The sequence below is a fragment of the Saccostrea cucullata genome, unplaced genomic scaffold (assembly GCF_032062105.1).
Source record: "Saccostrea cucullata isolate Sc308-1 unplaced genomic scaffold, CSIRO_AGI_Scuc_v1 ctg11186, whole genome shotgun sequence".
NCBI lineage: Eukaryota > Metazoa > Mollusca > Bivalvia > Ostreida > Ostreidae > Saccostrea > Saccostrea cuccullata.
The window spans coordinates 297-21,538 of record NW_026923382.1 but is presented as its reverse complement, the minus strand read 5'-3'; the positions used below and the strand labels follow the sequence as shown (position 1 = coordinate 21,538).

At 34.7% G+C, this 21,242-nt stretch overlaps 1 protein-coding gene across 1 annotated transcript; it reads right to left on the bottom strand.

Annotated features, from left to right (window-relative positions):
• Window positions 1-3,822: 3,822 nt before the first annotated feature.
• LOC134263885 (proteasomal ubiquitin receptor ADRM1-like) lies at window positions 3,823-13,076 on the bottom strand. Its single transcript, XM_062746245.1, has 10 exons — window positions 12,838-13,076; window positions 10,688-10,804; window positions 10,448-10,577; window positions 10,165-10,227; window positions 9,833-9,920; window positions 7,510-7,709; window positions 7,367-7,390; window positions 7,113-7,273; window positions 5,906-6,008; window positions 3,823-4,021 (listed from the first exon to the last, which is right to left on the bottom strand). Exons 1-10 carry the CDS (start codon window positions 13,033-13,035, stop codon window positions 3,930-3,932), a joined length of 1,176 nt encoding a protein of 391 aa, XP_062602229.1. The 5' UTR covers window positions 13,036-13,076; the 3' UTR covers window positions 3,823-3,929.
• Between the last annotated feature and the right edge of the window lie 8,166 nt (window positions 13,077-21,242).

Below are 21,242 nucleotides of genomic sequence, written 5' to 3'. Positions count from 1 at the left end.
TGAAGCTCTCTAAAATTAATTAATTCTCTGCTCGTCCATCCGTTTTTCTCAGACTAGCCAGCTAAAGATCTATGTACAGTACTCCAAATCAATTAATCTAAAGAATTTGAATTATCATTTTATTTTCTTTTTGAGTTGTTTGCTATAGTAGCCTTTACAGTTACCTAATTTCAGAATCAATAGAGCATGAAAGCCAATTAAATTTGCAACATCAACATAATTTTTTTTTCGTTCTGAGCACTTTTGGACGCCACCAATGGAGACAATTAGGGAGAAATTTATGAAATTGAACTTCCTGTCTTTCAAACTGAAAATCTCAGGTTGATATTTTGAAACAAACATTTGTGACATCAGTCTGGGATGTTATTGGTTATACTATTTAGTTAAGTACTACAAAATTCAGTGTGTCTGCTTCTTCGCTGATGACACTGGAAAAAGATATGCATGCCTACTTTAATATCATGATTCAATGCATTTTTTGTTATTGTACACTGTACATATTCGATGAAAGCATGCTAACCGCTTTTCATATTATCGTAAAGTTGTATATATTGTACGGCTTTTAATATTTTATGTATGGGAGAGGACAATCTAAGTTTTAAGAACTTATGTTCAATCCCTTTGACATGTTTGTCAATAAAATATGTTCAAAACATATGTCTGCCACATTAAGTTTAATTTTTAAATACTAAAAGGTGTCCATGATTTTAAAAAATGATGTATATGTTTAAGAGTACAACGACAAAAAGTAAGAAATCTTGAAATAAAAAAATGCGTCCACATGCATAACATTAATCTGAAACCATTAACATAAAGTTACAACAATTGATTTGTTCTATTCGTTCATTAGCTATTTCATACAAAGGAAACGTACATGTCATCTCTTCATTTTTGCAGACAAACTTGCACCTAACTGGCCTAAGTAAATCAAATTAAATCTTATATTTCAATTCATGTTAAAGAAAATAAATTCTTATTTTTGTTGTAGTCTTTGAAGACATGAGACTACGTATTGTGATGGTTATGACAATGTTTGTCTTTCACACATTCGCTCATGATGGCATTAATGATCAAAACAGGTAAGGGGGATCTAATCACAACTTCTCGGACCCGTCTGGCCAGCGGAAAAATAAATTTTTTTTTCGACAACTGACGGCAAGAATTGAGATGGTGCGATGGGGGGGGGGGGGGGGGGGCGGAAATCTCTCTCTCTCACTCTCTTCATATTATTTCTTTGTTTGGACTGAAACAAATAAAAATTGCTTGTAGTAGCACTGGAAAGTGTTAAACAATTTGTTTCAATTTGTATGGCCTGGAAGTTGGGGATATATGATAAAGTCATTTTTAGGATTTTGTATCCATACGCGTCGGATGGTATGAAAGTTGACAAAACAAAATTATGCTTGGTCCCACCCTTCTCCCGAGTTAGGTTTCATCTGACAAAAGATTAATTACAATCCTAAACTTTTTTTCAAAAGTAATTTCAAGATATACCCTTTTTATGGAAAAAAAAATCGGTGCATTTCTACGTAATCTTTTATTGTGTATATGCGATGAATTCATATCATGACTTCGATCATATCCTTTCTACATGAAATATGAGAAACCAATCTGCCTTACATTGGTCTTTTTAAATCTTAAAAGAATATTCATTCATTTATCTAAAATATTTCTCATTTTGCTCATTTCTATTCTCCTTTTATTCTCGAGAACTGTATTTTCTAGTTATGACGCGAGACAGTGTGCTCGAAAAATTTCATTCTCATGTTTACCTGTATTTATTTAGTTTCCTTTGGGTGATACAGTTTGTTATGAGAAATTTAACTCTCTAGTCTAAAAAAAAAGAAGAGGGTCCATCCCCAATATTTATTTTCTCTTAGAGAGCAACAGATTCATAGGATGAAACTTCGCCATTCAGTGAACTGAAAAGTTACTGAATTGTGACTTCATGTATATGACACAGCTCTTCCACTCAGTGACCTTTCAGTCACCATTCAGTTGATTGTATCTGTGAGATCTAAAGCTTGAGAATATGTGACCCTTTTTTTATCAGATTTCAAATAATTTTGTATCTTCTGCTTAATTAAAACTGAAATCTCTGTATATTTTCCCAAGCTTGAGCGCCAGGAATTTAACACTTTAATACGGCAATTGAATTTTTAGATATTCTTCTTAGGATTTTTTTTTAAAACCTCATCCAAATTTTCCCCGGTTTTGCTTATCTCATCTCTGAAGGATATAGAAATTCTTAATTAATTTGAACAATTCACTTCACTTAGGATGCTTTATTATTTCAAGTATTTCAAGTATGGTAACTGGGCGAAAAAGTTAAAATTGTAAAGGTAACGGAAGCGGGGGGGGGGGGGGTAGGTTATTACTTAAGTACTACATGTAGAGGTTTTAGCGAAATTAAACTAAAAGAAAGGGAGGGAAAAAAAATTTAAAAACCCAGCCATTGTTGATTTTTTTTTTCAGAATTCACAAGAGATATTTAGCAGATTTAACATTACCATCATTGCTAGCAAATCTTAACCACCGAACCATGTGTAGAAATGTAGACTGCAAGTTCTACCAGCTAATGAAGTAAGCTTTTTTTTTTATTTGTTGATTTCTTTAAACCATTATTCTACATCCTATATTTGTCTCCAATCATTAACTTTATCATGTAACTGCAGTCATATTTATCGAATTCCGAAACTTATTTCAAAATCCATTTTAATTTATTATGATGTTGCTTTGATTGATAATATTCTTTATAACTAATCACATTCAAAAAGAAATTGTCACAAGCCAAGGTGTCGTATTTTACTCGACATTTTCTAATCAGTATACAAGGGTGTTTGCATATCATGGGTTTTTTTTTTTTTTGCACCTATAAATTGCAGCTTGGTAAATCTCTATACAAAGAAACAATTTACAAACAGGCTTCAAGAATAATTTAATTACTAAGTGATATATATTTTTTTCAGATATGGTCGAAGGAAACGGGATATTGCTTTGTCGAAGTATGAAATATGCTGTAATCATTGACTGTTTTAAGTTGTATATTACAGAAATAAATTGTGATGTTTGTTAGAAATGACTAGTTTTATATTCCAATCTTGGATGCACAAAATGTCCACAGAAAAGTTTCTTGCTCAAACATCATTATGTATAAAATGCCAACAGATTATCAAAATGCATAATCTCATTGAAAAGACAAATTACTGGAACAAAAGCCCATGTTCATCTGAGTCACTCTGGCCTTTTGTTCTTTGTCAGGTTTTCCCCCTTGAGTTAAAATACTGGTACTTGGATTCCCTATTGTGGACTCCCCCTACCCCTTGGGCCTCGATTCCAACAACTGAATCTAGACTAACTCTAGAGGTTTCACCTAAGTTTAACCTTTTAACACAAAGTGGTTCCTGTGAAGGTTTTAAGATTTTTCTTTTATATTTCAATGTAAAACTGTTTCCCTGTTTTGGTTTCACCTTTGCTCCATGGGGTAATGATTTTGAACAATTTAAAATCTACACTACCTTGGGAAGCTTCCAAATAAGTTTCTTCTTTTGTGACCCAGTTGTTCTCAAGAAGAAGATTTTTAAAGATTTTTTCCCCTACCTATAGGAGAATGATTTGAACACTTTAGAATCTGCAATTCCTCAGGAAGCTTCCACACAAGTTTTAGCTTTTCTAGTCCAGTGGTTTAGTCCTCGCACATAGAAATGAAAATTCAATACATCATCTTCAAAATCTGTTGAACTTTAAAACTTATGATATTAAGAGAGCTTCTCCAAACATTTCTCTTGTATAAAATAAACTATGGGGCTGAAAAATCAACAATTTGGTGTAAGATTATGAAAATTTATTGTAATTTAGATTTTTCTTTCGAAACTAATAATCATATTCAGCAATTCTTTGCACAGAACTGTAAATCATGTGAACAATATCTAGTCAGTGTCCATGGTTTCTTCCTTCTTTTCTCCTTTTTCATCTTTTTTCTTCTGCTGTTCTTGCATAGCCTTCACAAAAGCATCTAAATCTGTAACATATATCACAAAATTACTGTATATACTCGCCTATAAGTCGGGTGTAATTTTTTTTAGCTTATTTCGGCGGAATTTGCCACTGACCCGCTTATAAGTTGGTACAAGTTCTTGCCAGAATCAGTTGACAATTTCAAATCAATGTTTTGATGTTTTACATGTAATCTGCTTTCAATCAATATTTTTAGAAACGACGCTGACATATAGTTTTAAATCATTAAACAAACAAGTATTGCACACTTAAAATAAAAATAAAATAATTAAATTATGTAAATACTTGTACTGTATGTATAATCTTAGAAGGCATATATATAATATATCCAGACTTAATTCAACAATAATCATCGTAGGTTTTTAGTGAAATACAATATTTTTGCTGTTTGACAAGAAAAAAACTTACTTTTTTATGACTCGCCTATAAGTCTGACATAGAGTTTTGGACTAACATTTTACTCTCAAAAAACTTATAGGCAAGTACATGTATATACAGTATTTCCCTGTCTATAATGAAGCATTACAAAAAAAAAGAAGTTTCTGCCTAGACTGTAGCTCTACTGGTTTGTAATTATCACAAAGGAAGAGGACCTGAAACTTTGCAACAGCAACAAATAGAATAATGGTGCTTGGTTTAGTCTCTTTTTGTGACAAGATTTAATGCAATCTGAAAACAAGAGGCCCAGGGGCCACAGCGCTCACCTGAGCACATCGGCTAGGAAAAAGCACATATCAGATCAGAACTGAAAGTTTACTGAGGTGGGGGGGGGGGGGGGGGGTGGCCTTGAATTTTAACCCCCCAGGGGATCATGATTTGAATGAACTTGAATCTACACTACCTGAGGATGATTCCATATAAATATTACTAATCATGGCTTTGAAGTACTTGAAAAGAAGATTTTAAAAGGTTTCCCTATATATTTCTATGTAAAACTTTGATCAGCCATTTTGGCCCCACCCTACCCCCGGGGGTCAGGATTTGAACAAACTTGAATCTACACTACCTGAGGATTCCACATGAGTTTCATCTTTCCTGGCCCAGTGGTTCTTGAGAAGAAGATTTTTAAAGATTTTTCCTATATACTCCTATGTAAAACTTTGATCTGCCATTTTGGCCCCACCCTACCCCCGGGGGTCATGATTTGAAGAAATTTAAATCTACACTACCTAAGGATGATTCCACATGAGTTTCATCTTTCCTGGCCCAGTGGTTCTTGAGAAGAAGATTTTTTAAAATGCCATTAATTTTTCTCTTATTCATAATTATCTCCCCTTGGAAAAGGGCGTGGCCCTTCATTTGAATAAACTCGAATCCCGTTCACCCAAGGATACTTTGTAGCAAGTTTGGTTGAAATTGGCCCAGTGGTTCTTGAGAAGAAGATGAAAATGTAAAAAGTTTACGACAACGTCGACGACAACAATGACGACGACGACAGACGACGGACAAATTTTGATCAGAAAAGCTCCCTTGAGCCTTCGGCTCAGATGAGCTACAAAACTGTAGGAGAATTAGACTTTTTAAAGTATTGTACAGAAATTTTGATGTTAGTAGCCACAGCTACTCCAAAACAATAAAAACAATCAGATTTCTCAATGAAATCTTGCTTGTTGTATTAAAATCACACAAAACTGTAGGTGGAACAGTGTTTTGAAATGTATTTCAAAGAAATTTCTTTTTTTAGTAACCATACCAACCCTTCATCCAAACCAAAAATGGATAAAGAGTATCTCTGTGTAGTCTACTTTTGTGCCAAGTTATATTGAAATTGGAACAAAATTGTAGAAGTAGTGTTTTGATAATTGTGCTCAGATGGACAGATGACAGACATCTCAATATTGCAAAAGCTCTTCAAGTCTCTGACCAGTAGAGCTAAATGCTAACTGACCTCCTTGTGCTGCAGCAGTGGCCACATCCTCTCCAAGGTCAAACTGTGACATCAGCGGTCCTAACTGACCAGACTGAAGGGCAGCACTGAATGAAGACAGGGCCTGAAAAAACATGTAAAACCATGTAATTCTACCTCTTATACATCTTTATCTAATACTCAAAAGGACCAAGGAAAAAGTTTGAGATAAACAAAGATTTCAGATATTGAAGAAAAACAAGTTTCAATTTTCTGGTCCAGTGGTTTTGGAAGAAATGGTTTATCAAATGATTTTTAAAAAATTTTCCATACATTTCTATGTAAAACTTTGATCATCCCTTGTGGCCCTGCCCTACCCCAGGGGGGTCATGATCGAAATAAACTTCAATCCACACTATCTGAGGATGCTTCCATATAAATATGACCACTGATGTCTTTGCTTTTCTTGAGAAGAAGATTTTTCCCATATATTCCTATGTAAAAATTTGATTGTCCCTTGTGGCCCTGCCCTACCCTGAGGGGTCATGATTTGAACAAACTTCAATCTACTCTACCTAAGTATGCTTCCATATAAATATTACTAATCATGGCCTTGTAGTTCTTGAGAAGAAGATTTTTCCATATATTTCTAAGTAAAACTTTGATTGGCCCTTGTGGCCCCGCCCTATTCCCGGGGGTCATGATTTGATTAAACTTGAATCTACACTACTTGAGGATCTTCTCACATATGTTTCAACTTTCCTGACACAGTGGTTCTTGAGAAGAAGATTTTTAAAATATGCCACTAAATTTTCATTATTTCTAAATTATCTCCCCTTGAATTAGGGCATGGCCCTTCATTTGAACTACCTTGAATCCCTTTCATCCAAGAATGCTTTGTGGCAAGTTTGGTCAAAATTGGCCCAGTGGTTCTTAAGAAGAAGTCAAAAATTTGAAAAGTTTACAGACAGACAGACAGCTAGACGGTCCGTCAGACAGTCGGACTACAGAGACAAAATGTGATGAGAAAAACTCACTTGAGCTTTCAGCTCAGGTGAGATAAAAATGGAATTTTCAACTCACTTCCACATATCTGTAGTGTTCTTGATTTTCATATTCAATATACCAAAGTTCAATTAAACTTGCCAAGCGCATGTCAGTAAAGTAGAGGACAAAATACACTATATAACAATATTGAGATAAAACTAAGTTAAAAGAAGATAAAGTTAGAAATCTTAACCTCCCTCACCTGTTGGAATTGAGGGGACTGTACAGTGTTTCGGAGTTCAGCCTCGGTCTTAGGGAGGGACTCCCCTTCTGGGAGGAACTTAATCAGCCTCTCCTGTACTTCTTTATTGGCCAAAATGGGTATCATGGACTCTGGATTCAGCGCACTCACTAAATCCACCTCTGAAAACAAAACAAAATCATGATATTCTTTGTCATAATAGAATAGTATTTAAAAATAAAAATAATAATTTAAATGCTAGAAACATTACTTACGGTCTTTGGAGGGTCCAGAGGGCACTGCAAATTACAAGATACAGACATTAACATATGTAAATAAAATTTAAATGCTTTTACAACATCCAAATCCAAATAAGAAAACGGAATATTTGTATAATATCAATATTCTGCTGACTCACCATTCATGGTTGAGAGTATGTTCTGTAGGTCACTCAGCCGTATGGCCTGTCTTGGTGTGGTGGTCCCACCGCCTGTGGGTTGGGAAGCAGTGGTGGTGGGGGTCTGTGAGGGCAGGGCTGCAGCGGTCACTGGTCTCTGAGAGGATTCGGATCCGCCCCCACTACCTCTTGTCCCTGGGGAAGACTGGACCCTCATGGGCCTACAAAAATACACTTAATTTCAACAAATAGAATTTTTCAAATGGCAAACTTCAGCACTTTTCAAATGTACATAATAAAGGTTAAAAGACTCCTTCATTGGTTTCTTTTCTAATGTAGATTATCTTGCGAAAAATTGCTTGCTAAACTTGACATTTAAAATTACATCCATATGTTATGTTCACAATTCAATTTCATTCAAGAAATAACACATAATCATGAACATAAGCTTTAACAAATGTAAAATTGTAATCATATATAAAATTGCTTCCTATACTTTTTAATAGCCATTCTCTGTAACCACTTAAACTTTGTTGCCACGCATGGTCACCGATTTTGATGAATCTTCACCCATGCTTAGTACTTGACACCAGAAACAAATATCCAACAAAATTTCGTTGCTATGTGTCTCGGTTGCTATGGCAACAGCCGGAAAAGTTTGAAAAATCAAGATTTTCAGCCATTTTAAATCTTGACTGTGGCTTAATAAAAACTAGAAAAAGCAAACAAACCATTCTAACAAAAACATGACACCTTGATGTCACTTATACTGTAAAGAAACTGTTTAGAATATATCTCTAAGTAAGTGGTAACCAAGGGTACATTTGGAATACATTTAAAATGCTGAAATATGCTGAAAAACACTCCGTATTCACTAATGGTAGGTGTTACATGCTCAAACTCATTCAACGACTTAAGAAAAGCAATGAAAATGTTTGACCTTAAGTATATAAGTGTAAGCAATATTATTCTGTAAATAACTTTTATGGTTGCCATGGTAACACACTGTAACCATGCAAAACCAGTAACTAAGATTGGGTTAATGCTACTGTCTTGAGGAAAAACATGAAAATTCAAGACTGGCAAATATGCATCCTTAGGACCTTGCAACACCAAAACCATAAAAAAAATTGGGTATAATTGCTACTTTGCAGTGTTACCATGGAAACAAAGTACCAGTGCTTAAAAGTGAATTATTTTTCGCTGCATTAAGAATTAAATTGCCATTTAATCAAGAAACAAATTAAAGGACTCAGCTTGAATAGTACTTATCTGTTAGAACTGAAGTTGAATATCATATGTTGATAAAATTTGATGAAGAAAACAACACTGTTGCTATGGTTACCAAGAAGGGAAAATGTTCGATTTTGTGAACTTTATATCAGTATTAAACCCTGTGTGCCAACTTCTTGCATCCACTTAGAGATTGGATGATAGTCAAAATTAAAAGGCAGGTTAGCTGTTAATAAATATCAATCATAAAAGTTTTGGGAATCTACATTTAAGGGTACGTATCCAAGGAAAGAAAATATTTTTCAGGTTTTTAAGCATATATTTTCTGCTTATTTCCATAGCAACGCTCTATTTAAAGAATCTAATCTGAATTTTTTCAAATGGGAAAAATAGGAGCACACCAACATCTTTAAAAATTGATCATTAGTTATGAGGAAATGCGCTTTTTTAAAAGATAGGATCAGATTTAAACATACAGAGTGTTACTTTGACGACTCTCTGTGGTATAATAACCTTGGCAACCATTGCCAACCAAAATAAAATATCATATTTTGTTCTTGGTATGTGATTCAAGGCTCTTTTTTCTATTATTTGGTCACAATTCATCCGATAATTGCTTTTTATTTTTACGTGTATGACTTTATAAAATTAAATGAATATTTTTTTTACTTTTGAATACTTTGTAACCATAGTAACGTATGTAATAGTTGATTTACCAAAGATGTTTATCATGCATTTGAGACATCTGACATTCAACTTTTGGAAACAATCATTGCCAATTGTTTGCTTTGTCGCAAATGTTATCTATGGGGCTCTAAACATGTTAAAAAATGCCATTTTTCGAACTTTAAGACATGTTGCCATGGTAACTATAAAACATAGCAACCAATTTTTGCCTGATTTCAGTTTAGGGTATCAATGACTTTTATTATAGAGAGTTTGGAGAAATTTTGAGACTATGCGTGCCACAGCTCCTATATAAAATTTCAAATCATTACAGAGAATGGCTCTTAATTACTCAATAATCACAGTTCCTATTTTTTACAATCAATTTTTATTAGCAACTGAAAGCCACTTTTGATGACCATCTTCCATCAGAATGACAACTTACGGTTCTGATGCGGTGGACTGGGCACTACTGGGGCGACCTCCCATCAGGGCAGACAACCCTCCTCCTGGCCCTCCCATCCCCATACCACCTAAAATACATAATATGTGTGTGGTTACATTTAAAATACTCTGATATTATAGTTTGTCTTACTTGGATCATTGGATGGTAAGAAAAAATATTTGGGAAGACCTTAAAATGTCTACTGGTAATTACTTTCAAAGTGATTATTCTGAGAAGGAATGTTATAAGTACTTGCTAATATACTTCTATTGACTGTTTTTAGTACTTGCATACAAAAATGATCTAATTATGAATTCATATTGTCATCTCACCAATCAGCTGCATGAACTGCTGCTGGCTCATTCCACCAAGGATACTCTGCAAATCAGACTCCCCTGTAAAAAAAAAATCCACATATAATTACAGGCATTTTTTTAAATGGATTTTTTGCTATTTTCATTGTGTTTTATATATTAATCTAAATGTATGAAAACATCCACAATTCAATAACAAACTGTACTTGAACAGATTTTGAAGAGACAGGGTGTCTTAGGCTCGATCAGTTTAACTAGATGTTCCAGAAGTTGAAGTTCAATCTTGACTTAAGTCCCTTACCCAGTCCACTGAGTTCCGAGGGTAGACCACCTGCCAGGCCCCCACCTCTGCTTGAGCCTGGGGTGGGTGGGTTGTTCAAATTGTCATTCACTTTCTTACAAAACTCTTCATCTTTGTCAGTCTTGGGTTCCTGTTCAACACATATAAATATCTAGTAATTCCATTGACATCCAAATCTGGCATACTTCCTATGGAAATGTTTATTTTTTCAACATTTAATAGATTATCTTTGTTTCTTACCTGCATCCAGAAAAAGAATTTTCGGGCTGGTGACTTAAACTTGAGAACATACACTCTACCAGTAGTACACTGGGGCACATGTTTGAACTCGGTGTCCTCTGGAAATATTATCAAATCCTGCAAAATGAATTAAATATTAGCTTTTTAAATCAATGGTGTCATAAGACAACAACATATCAATTTGTTTTTCAACATTTAAATGCATACATGCCAACTTTTGAAAATTCCCATGGGGGATTTTGCGCGTGACGACATTTTTCATAGCTTTAAATTCGCGACATTTTGTCGTGAAATTAAATGATTATGACATGATCCTTTTTTTAAATTTATAATATAATTAATATCACTTATTAATACTACTAAAGGATAAAAATAACACAAAAATAAGGATTTTCTTTCCACAATGGAAATATTTTTGCTCAAATAGGTGCCTCTCTCACTAAAGAAGGGATAATTAGGTACATATGTAAACTTTTTTTTACCAGCTAGGACACATAATTTGATGAAAATTTGAAAATTGTACAACTTTTGGTACTGTAAAGTACTGTTTCTGGGAACATATATGAGATTTTTATATTTTAATTAATTAGAAATTCTAATCAGATATTAAATTTAAAGAAATTTTGAGAAATTGCAATGCATTTATTTTTTATTCAAAGAAATAAATCATCGGTTTTGAAGAATTAAATCATCAATTTTCTAACATAAAGATACCACCTATCCCAAAGAAATTAATTTTTTTACAGTCTTGAACTTTGGCAGGCTTGATGGATGGTGCTATGTGGGTATTTCTTAGTCACATATGGATAAAATATATTATATTTACTTTTGGGAGAAGGGAGGGAAAAGAAATTCTAATTGACATATAGACTTTATTGTTTCATCAGGATTTTTTTTCATATTATTTTAACTGGCAAACTTTACAATATTTTTTCATTATAGGTAGATAAAGTCAGCAGCTATGCTTTGTAGTTTTCTACTTTCGTTTTCAAATAACGATCTCCTTGGATTCCGATTTTATGGTTTGGTTATTATTTAGTTGTCTTTAATTTATGTTTTCAATAAAATGACAAACAATTATCCCCTTAATCTATGTGTTTCACCTTGCGTACCCCTTAAAACTGAAAAGATAATTCCCTAATTAATTGCCCCCTGCTGTAAGCTACCTGCACCTGGACGACTCCGTGCGTTCAAGCGTGAAGTGATTTCCTGTGGCTAATTAACCATGTTAACACCTAAATAAACAATGAAACTTATCTGTGTGCATTGAATAAACAAGTCTGATATTGTTATCCCAATTGAAAAATTCAGCGGTATATAGGGAAACTCATAAAATCGGAAATTTTGGGTGAATTTTTACAAATCGGGAAATTAGGTCAATTTTTCTCTCCCGATCGGGAAGGCGGGATGAAAGGGTAAAATCGGGAGAATCCCGCCTAAATCGGGAAAGTTGGCATGTATGTAAATGTAATATGTCTTTTGTTTCTGTAAACATGTATAAAGCCTCATTTTAAACATAAATTGATCTTCTAATGACTCCCAACATATCAGCAAATTCTAGCAGACACAGCAGAAGGATTCCTAGTTTTTAAGGGTTTTCCATGCTTTTTTTCCAAAGCTTGCAGATATTGAACTAAATTTTGGCGTGTGAATCTTCTTTGAAGAGTTATAGTTCGTTTTCATTTTGTTCCACTAAACAAGGTCGTACGTTACATTAACATCTTGATTCATTGCCAGTGGAAGGAAGTATGTAAATAAATTGCAAATGAGGCAAAAAAAATTAGTTTTTTTTTTCCTGCTAGCCGACCAACCAATGTACAAAGAAGGTATGATGGTCTATAAAATCTATTATTTTTATAAGTTATTCCCAGAAAGGGGAATATCATATGGGATGTTACACCACAGGGGCTTGAAATAAAATATTTATCTTTTCTTAAATACACACTTGTGTTTACACCAGTCATGCATCAGGTGCCCGTGCGTTATTAAATTCATGGCATAGCAATTTTGTCAAATAGTGACATACTGTGTGATACACATTTTGAACATTTGTTTTGTAGTATTTAGTTTTAAAGGATGTTATTAACATTTTTCTAAACTAGGTTAGAGATAATTCGGAAGATTTAACGATGACAATACAAAATTCTTACGTCTTCAACGGTTCCGGTGGTGCGGTCTTTCCAACAGAAGTGCATCAGGGCGTCATCTGACTGATATACATAAACCTGTCCCTTTCTCTTATCAGGATGCACCATTTTACCCTTCATAAACATTTTCCCGGCCCTAAATTCGACCAGGTTTTTGCTTTGTGAACGCCCAGTACTACCGAACAATGCTCCAGAAGCCATTTTTCTTCAACGTTCGAATATGGGAAAAGGCAAAGAGGAACCGAAAGAACCGGAAGTATTTTAGCCTGGTCCCCTGTCTCATCCTTGCCTAGTGACGCCGAGAATCAATCTCTCACCAGAGGGCGCGCTCCGCTTGGAGCGGACGCGTAAAACGCCCTCTGGTGAGAGATTGGCCGAGAATACGAAGCAAAACAGGGACAGGGAACCAGGCTAGAAGTAGTTGAGCTCACGGCAAACTTCCGCCAGAGTTCGTTTGTACCAAATCTCTGTGTGCGGAGACGCAGATAGTCTCGTTCAACCAGACGCTCGGCTGTCTCCGTTAACTCCGACCAGCAGAGAGTCTGGTAAAGATTCACGTAAGCGTTTGTAACCGTCAGAGGGCGCTATCTTGTTTTCATTTTTGACGATCCTTTTTGAAAACAAATGTTATATGTGTTTCTTCTTCTGGATTGTGACCTTATATTATGAAACTAATCTTTAATTTGTGACACCAAACGAGAAATTACAATATCAATCGAAGGAATGTGTATTACGCAGGTAGGGCTACACTACTTTCACTTTTGCTTTCGTATAGAATATTTGCAAGACATAATAAAACACACTTACCTATAACTGGTGGGCATTACTGTAAACAATTCCTATCTATCAGCTTTAACTTTTAGACATATAACTTTTACATCTTTAAGTTATTTTTCTCCTGATTTATCATGTATTTATTTAAATCGTGTAGGTGTGTTCTTTTCAGCCAATCAAAAACTTTACCAGAATTTCGGTAAGCCTCGTTTTGGCGTTACAAACGATATTACGTATCTTTACCAGACCCTCTGGCTGGTCGGAGATTTACGGAGACAGCCGAGGGTCTGGTTGAACGAGACTAAGACGCAGAGGACTATGGGTAGTATGGAGCTCACGGCTGCGTTCGAGATCGTAGCTATCAGTATTTTATAAATAAGAATTTTTTTAAAAGGTGCGTGGACACACAGATTTGAAGTTAATATTTTCAGTGTAATATGTGACGCGCCAAGCAAAAACCTCCCTTAACGAAGAATTTTGACATTTTCAGTTTTTTATTGATTCTTGTAGAGTTTTTCTTTCTCTTTCGTTTGATATATAACATGACATATATTTTATTTGTGTATAAATGTATAAAATATCGCACGACAAAGACGGAATATTTACTTTGACGTTCAGTTACGCGTGCATAACTTCGTGAATTTTCATAACGTAAAATCGTAAAATAACGCGAAGCTATATAATGATTAGATGATATATATTTTCAAACATTTGATTTGATTCCCTTAAAAATATCAATAATTAAGATTTTTAATCGTAATGATAAAAATAAACATTGTAAACTATATCTTTGAAAATGAAAAGGGGGGGGATGCACCGAAATAATTGTTAAGGGCAAAAGAACAAAACGTTACTCAAATCAAACATCTTCTCTTCCTCTAAAAGCTTTTCCATTTGATGTCTTTTTAATGCAAAAAAAATTGCAGACAACAGTAAAAGGAAATAAGCAAAATTTAGATGAAAAAAATACTATTGTGGTAGTACAAACTATATAAGCTCATCTTCCTAAACGAGCTTGGGCTAGCATGTTAACCCTTAATCTCATTTGTTAGAGCACTGGACTGGCAAGCCAGAGGCCCCGGGTTCAACCCCAATTAAGCAGAGGCACTTTTTTGTCTCTTTTACACTATGAAAGTAGTTATCTTAAAAAAGTTCGAGACAGTCCCTACCACCACTCCCCCGGGCATTAAAAGTCTACACAATACAAAGTATATATAAAAAAAGGTTTTTTTGTCATAGTTTACGTTTTAAATACCTGAGTTTTTAAAGAGAGTGAGATGGGTTTTTTCATCTAAGGGATACCACATTTCTTTTACCACGTTTACTCTATGTATTTACATGTTTTAGTTTCGATTTTTTTTACTACGGGAAAAAAGTAAGCCTCATCTCTGAAGACGTTTTGGGCTTATTGATAATTTATTCCGCATCCAGGAATAATTTGTATTTGTCTCTTGTAGTATAGACTTCGATCATTTTCTTCTTTGGATGTCGTTATGAAATCGGTCTATAATTCACACGAGGAACTTGTAAGTTGTCAAACTTTCCTTTTGTATATCTCAATAAATGCGTGTTCATATCAAAAACAATTAAGATTAGGTGCATCAAATTTTAAAGTGTTAAATTAAAGTTTAAACCGTTATTTCTTGTAAATCTTTAAACATTTGATTAATTTTTCCTGGCCCATTGTTTCTTATTTCATTTTTATGCTTAAATAATTGAAAAAATGTTTAGAATCATTTCGTAACTAATGAGTTTGCATAATTTTCAGTAAATCAGACTGTAACACCCACCCCCATCCAATAAAAAATATGTATATTTCTAAAAATATGGTTTGAAAAAGAAATTCTGCAGTTTATATGCATTATGAGGATGATCATAAATTAATTCTGACCGATTATTGTATACTAACCGAATGACAAAGCACAATAACAGAATATACAAGTAACACATTCCACAACGTCATTTAAATTCATTTCTAGACATGGGCCAAAAGGTCTAACCTAAACTTTACCGATACCTTCCTAGGAAAGTTCATGCACACGTTATGATTTATTTTAATCATATCAAATATTAGTTGCTTTTTAGAATTGTTTAAAACATGCATGTTAAAAATTGCAACAGAAAGTAAGAGAACGGGTAACAGATTCTTCATATTCTACCATTATCGTAAAACGGGGGGGGGGGGGGGGGGGGGGGTGTCGGTTATGGGCATTCACGCTTAATAAATTACCTGAACTAATATCAGACAAGTTCTTTTTTGACTATGACAAGAACAATGCACACATATACAATTTTAAATTGTAACGATAAATCCTTTTCCTTGAAACATAACGCGTTTTGATTATTTTGCACAAAACTCCCCTTATACGTATGTACATGTATACAGTCATGTACATGTAGGCATGTATGCATCGTCGGAAACCCACGGGTGATCTCGTCTTTACTTATAACAAGACAGATCACCGGTGGGTTTCCGACGATGGCATGTATGTGCAATGCGACTTTTGCAGGAAAAATATTATTGAAATTGTTTTAATTTCTTACATGTATATATTAAATCAAGTGTAATTGGTAGCACCCTTTCATAAATTGAAATGCATATAAACAATTCAACAGAAGGACACAAGATTATTATTTTCCAAGGTAGATGTGAAATCATAAAATGTTGGTAGTAAAGTCTTTGTCGGGGAAATAATTATTACAGGGTAAATAAATCTTTAATATTGAAGATTAATATAAAAATCATTAAAGTGAAAATTTATAATTCTTAAATGTTTAGTGTAAACTGTCATTCTTTTCTCAGTTCAAAGGGCTTAATAAACACCGGTGACTGCGTTACATAAATGTTGTTTTCAGGATTCCAAAACGTTAAAGTCACCTCTTCACCTTATTTTTTCTTCTTTGGTAAAAAAAAATCATGCTTAAAACATTGGCGTCGGAAGCAAATTGAAAGAGGGGGGTGGGGTGGGGGCAAAGTGTAAAAAAAAGATTAAACCTACATAAAAAAAACCTACGGAAGCCCGTTGGTGCCACGTACGAAAAATATTTTATCTGGCGGCCGCCACTTATTATTTGGCGGCCGCCACTTATATATCTGGCGGCCGCCAGATAATTTTGTGGCGGCCGCCACTTATTATTTGGCGGCCGCCACTTATATATCTGGCGGCCGCCACTTAATATATGGCGGCCGCCAAAAAATTTATATGGCGGCCGCCACATAATTTATATGGCGGATGCCATATGTTTATCTCATACCTGTGGGTGATACAGGCCGTTGGATAAACTTTTGCTTTATCAACGGGTAGATGCTTTATCAATAGCACTTCCGGTTTTGACACGATCCCTCGCTTCAAAATTTTATTCTATTAAAACTTTTATTTGTGAAAATTGTTGCCCTTATAAAATGAATGATAAAGGGCATTAATATCGTTAAACGCAAGAAGAAGACTGGTTTATGTCAAAGAAGTGTCTTATTTTATCACGGAACCCGTATTGGCTACTTGAAGACAGATGTTACACCCCCCCCCCCTTACATCATTTTCGGAGAAAATAAAGGCCTACCAGTTAAGTTGTTGTTATAAGACTCCTTTCACATCTTCAGCAATGCTTTCTTATATTATACTACGTATGCCTACCTAGTAATGTAGGTGTAACTTACCAGGATCAGCAATGAATCTAGACATCTAACGTTAGGCCCCTAGCCTGGCCTTGCCTAGCACGTTTTGTACTGCCATCGTAAAAAGAGTTGATTTTCACGATCCCCATAGCCCTAACAACTTTCATTCAGAAGTCCGTTTGATGTAAAGCTCCAGCAATTGTCACATTATGTTTTCAAAGACGCAGAGAGCAAAAATTCTAAATTTTGAACTCGATCTACTTTCTCTCGACGCATGTAAACATCAACGGTGCTACGTCATCAAGTTATACGTCATCAATTTGAATTGGCAGTCATTCATGTAGTTTCGCAGGGGAAGTCTCAAAGTTTTGTTAAAATGAAAGTCGTATGAGATAAATAGAACATCTATAATTGTGTGATTTGATATTGGCTTTATCCAACTCGTTGAAATGGTGTATATTCGCTCGGCAAGCCTCGCGAATATATACACCATTTCAACTCGTTGGATAAAGCCAATATCAAATCACACAATATAGATATCCTCTATTTATCTGGCGGCCGCTACATAATATCTGGCGGCCGCAAAATATTTAACTGGCGGCCGTTATATAACATCTGGCGGCCGCCAAATATTTATCTGGCGGCCGCTACATAATATTTGGCGGCCGCCACATAATTTATCTGGCGGCCGCGACATACTTTATCTGGCGTTCGCCAGATAACATTTGGCTACCTGATGCGCGCGCATGTTTTAACGTGTGATTTCAGAGGTGGATTCAGTGTGAAAATCAATCAAACTTGTAAGAGATTATTAGGACCCGACACTCCAAACCACACTTCTAGTAGATATGTTTTTGCATAGAGCAGATTAATATTCGATTTGAGAATTAAATAAAGTTTTGCATTCTGGATTTCCAATAATGGTGTTCCAATATTTAAGAATTCTTTTATATCATTAACTTTTTTATCAATAAGCAGCGGCTGTGTCAACATCCATCATATCTTAACCCAATAAAGACACAATAACACTCACATTTCACAAAATAATTTATGTGGCGGCCGCCAAATAATAAGTGGCGGCCGCCAGATATTAAATGGCGGCCGCCATATAAATTATGTGGCGGCCGCCAAATAATAAGTGGCGGCCGCCACTTAATATCTGGCGGTCGCCAGATAAAATATTTTTCGTACGTGGCACCAACGGGCTTCCGTAAAAACCTGACAAGCAAAAAAAAAAAAAAAAGGGAGGGAGAATGTCCTTTTCACAAACACGAAAATCCTATTTCGGGGGGGGGGGGGGGGGTAGGTTCGAACGTCCGTACCAAATTTTTTTTTTCCAAATACCATCACTTTCCTCATTTTTAACCTTTACTGCGACTTGTTTGTGGAAAGTGGGGGGGGGGGGGGGGGGGGGGGCTAAACCTACGCAGCAATGTTCAATGTCTATACAAAGTATGTATTTGGAAAAAAAGAGGGGCTAACCAAAACCCACCCCCACCCCCGGGTTCCGACGCCTATGTAAAATAATAATAGGTTGGAATGTTTTAAAAGTGTTCAAACAATCTGTATTAATTTATAACAATTTGTATTACTTAAAACAATTTTAGCGATATATAACGTAACCTCAACAAACGGGTTATGAATACATAACAGTGAAGCAAAATAACGAAATGTCTAATTTTTTCACCGGAAATTTCGATAAACAAATGTCAATCTGTTTTATTCTCAATCATAAAATATCGTAGAAAGTGGGACAGTCACTGTACGATGTATGTGAGCATCCGTACTGTATATATTCACGACAAAATTTACAAGTTTCCAAAGAGATAGAACAGACACAGGAGAACGGGGGCGAATTTTTCCTACTTTTTTTGCGTACAACATTAGAAAGTGTTAAACAATAACGAATTAAAAATAAATTGAGAAGCTCAAAAGCTCTTTCTTCAAAATATTCATTTTAAATCAACAACTAAATCTAATTCCGGAAGAAGTGGCCAAGTCAGATACTCTGTGTCGTATCTATAGAGAAATACATTTTTAAACTAAACTTAACTTCATGTATTTATCAATATCCTTGGCAAGCAATCAAAGATTATGTACAGTTCTTATTACTTGCACAGAAAATTGCATCAAAGACGATGTATTTTTCTATAACTTACATCATCTATGGAAGTGAAAAAGATGTAATATTATATACTTCTTTAATTTAATTATGCTTATAACGTGGTATTTGATTGGATTTAGAACTTACTTTTTATTGCATAAAAAATTGGGTTACCTATGTCACAATCACCTGCATAAAAAAACGTATCGATGCGCTTGACGTAACATTTCAATATTGTACAAATTTTGTACGATTTTTTTTTATATAAACCACAGCGTTATAAATTGGGTAGCTAGAGAGGTAATTCAGGTCAATTTTCACTGCATCGCTATTTTAAAAAAGATACATGTACCTTACTTAGTTTAATGCTCCTGTTAATTTTTCTTGCATGTGCATCACGATAAAACAGCTGGAAATTAGCAGCTTGAATTTAAAAATCTTTAAAATCATTTTTGTTTGACATTTTAAGATGAACCGAATAAAATCTTTTTAAAACCTCCAAATTATTCATTCCGGAACTTTCTTATCCAATCAACAACTTTTTTTTTTATTTCAGAAACGCCTTCATTTAATATTGAACATTTCCGACAAAAAAAAAAACGACCTATCTAGCGATGCAATTTTTTTAAGTGAATAGAAAGACGGCAAACAAACTCCATTTTAAAAATGGCCTTACGAGAATTGTTCAACCATCACTGGACATTTTTAAAAATATACTCTTAATAATTGAGAAAAGGATATGTCACACAGATACTTGACGGAGAATAACTTCTTAAGAATAAACTACATCAAACTACACCCAAGAATCTTTCTCAGCATACAAATAAAACAGTTCATCCCCTTGTTCTGCAGGGGAGAGTTTTTCTCGAGGAAGCGTTTTTACGTCGCTTTTACCTTGTTGACTTTAGACGCGTCTTTTGACGTTACGTCATAATAGAGATAAGGGAGGTTTTTGCTTGGCGCGTCACATATAATATTTTATATGTTTCTACAGCATTTTACACAAGAATGTAATTAAAAAATTATTTATTATTTGATATGGAAATTATTGAAACTACAAATTTCGGGAGGCGTTTGATTGACACATCTTTGCACTTTCACAAAGTGAAGTCACTTCAAAGGAAATGTATCTGTAAAGCATTTTTGGAGGAGAATGCCAGAATGGGGATTTCATTTTTAATACGTGTAAATTACAATATGAAAATAATAAAACTAGAGGTAAATGCGTTTGCAGGGAAGTACATACTAACTGAAATAAGTACATTTAAACTTTAATTCTACCACGATTATTGAAAACATCAAAGGAAACCGCTGGACATTATTCTCCAATAAATAACGAACGTCATCAAAAAATTATCAGATCAGAAACACGTATCAAATCTGAACAATTCAAATGCATGTTTGGCTGTAGAATGAAATACTTGTTTAGACCGCATCGATGTGTCGTCTTTCGCAGTATAAACACTGTAAATTGCATCAAGTTGCTGATGAATGTCGGTTTTTATAGCTAAGCGGGGCTATTCCACGGACCTCCCTACACATTAAAACAACGTGATTTTAGCAGTAAAACAGGAACATGATTTTGTTATTGTATATCCATTTTAACTGATCAATACATATTACGAACAAATTTGTGATTTAAAAAGGCTATTTTTAATGTAACGAAAGCTCAAATCGTCTGCATTCTATACACAGGTAAGCAAACAAATTTTACCTCTGGTGTTAAATGAAACAGCGTAATCGAGACATGGTGACCTAATTCGTTTCTCTGTAGAGGAAACGATTATCCGTAGTTTAGCGATTGTAGTTATACTTGGTAGAATAGAAATAAAGTCCTTGTTGTCGTGAATGATGCAGAATAACCTCCTCGGTCTCGAAATGTTGTTTGAAATATAAAAGCCTCGGCTAACGCCT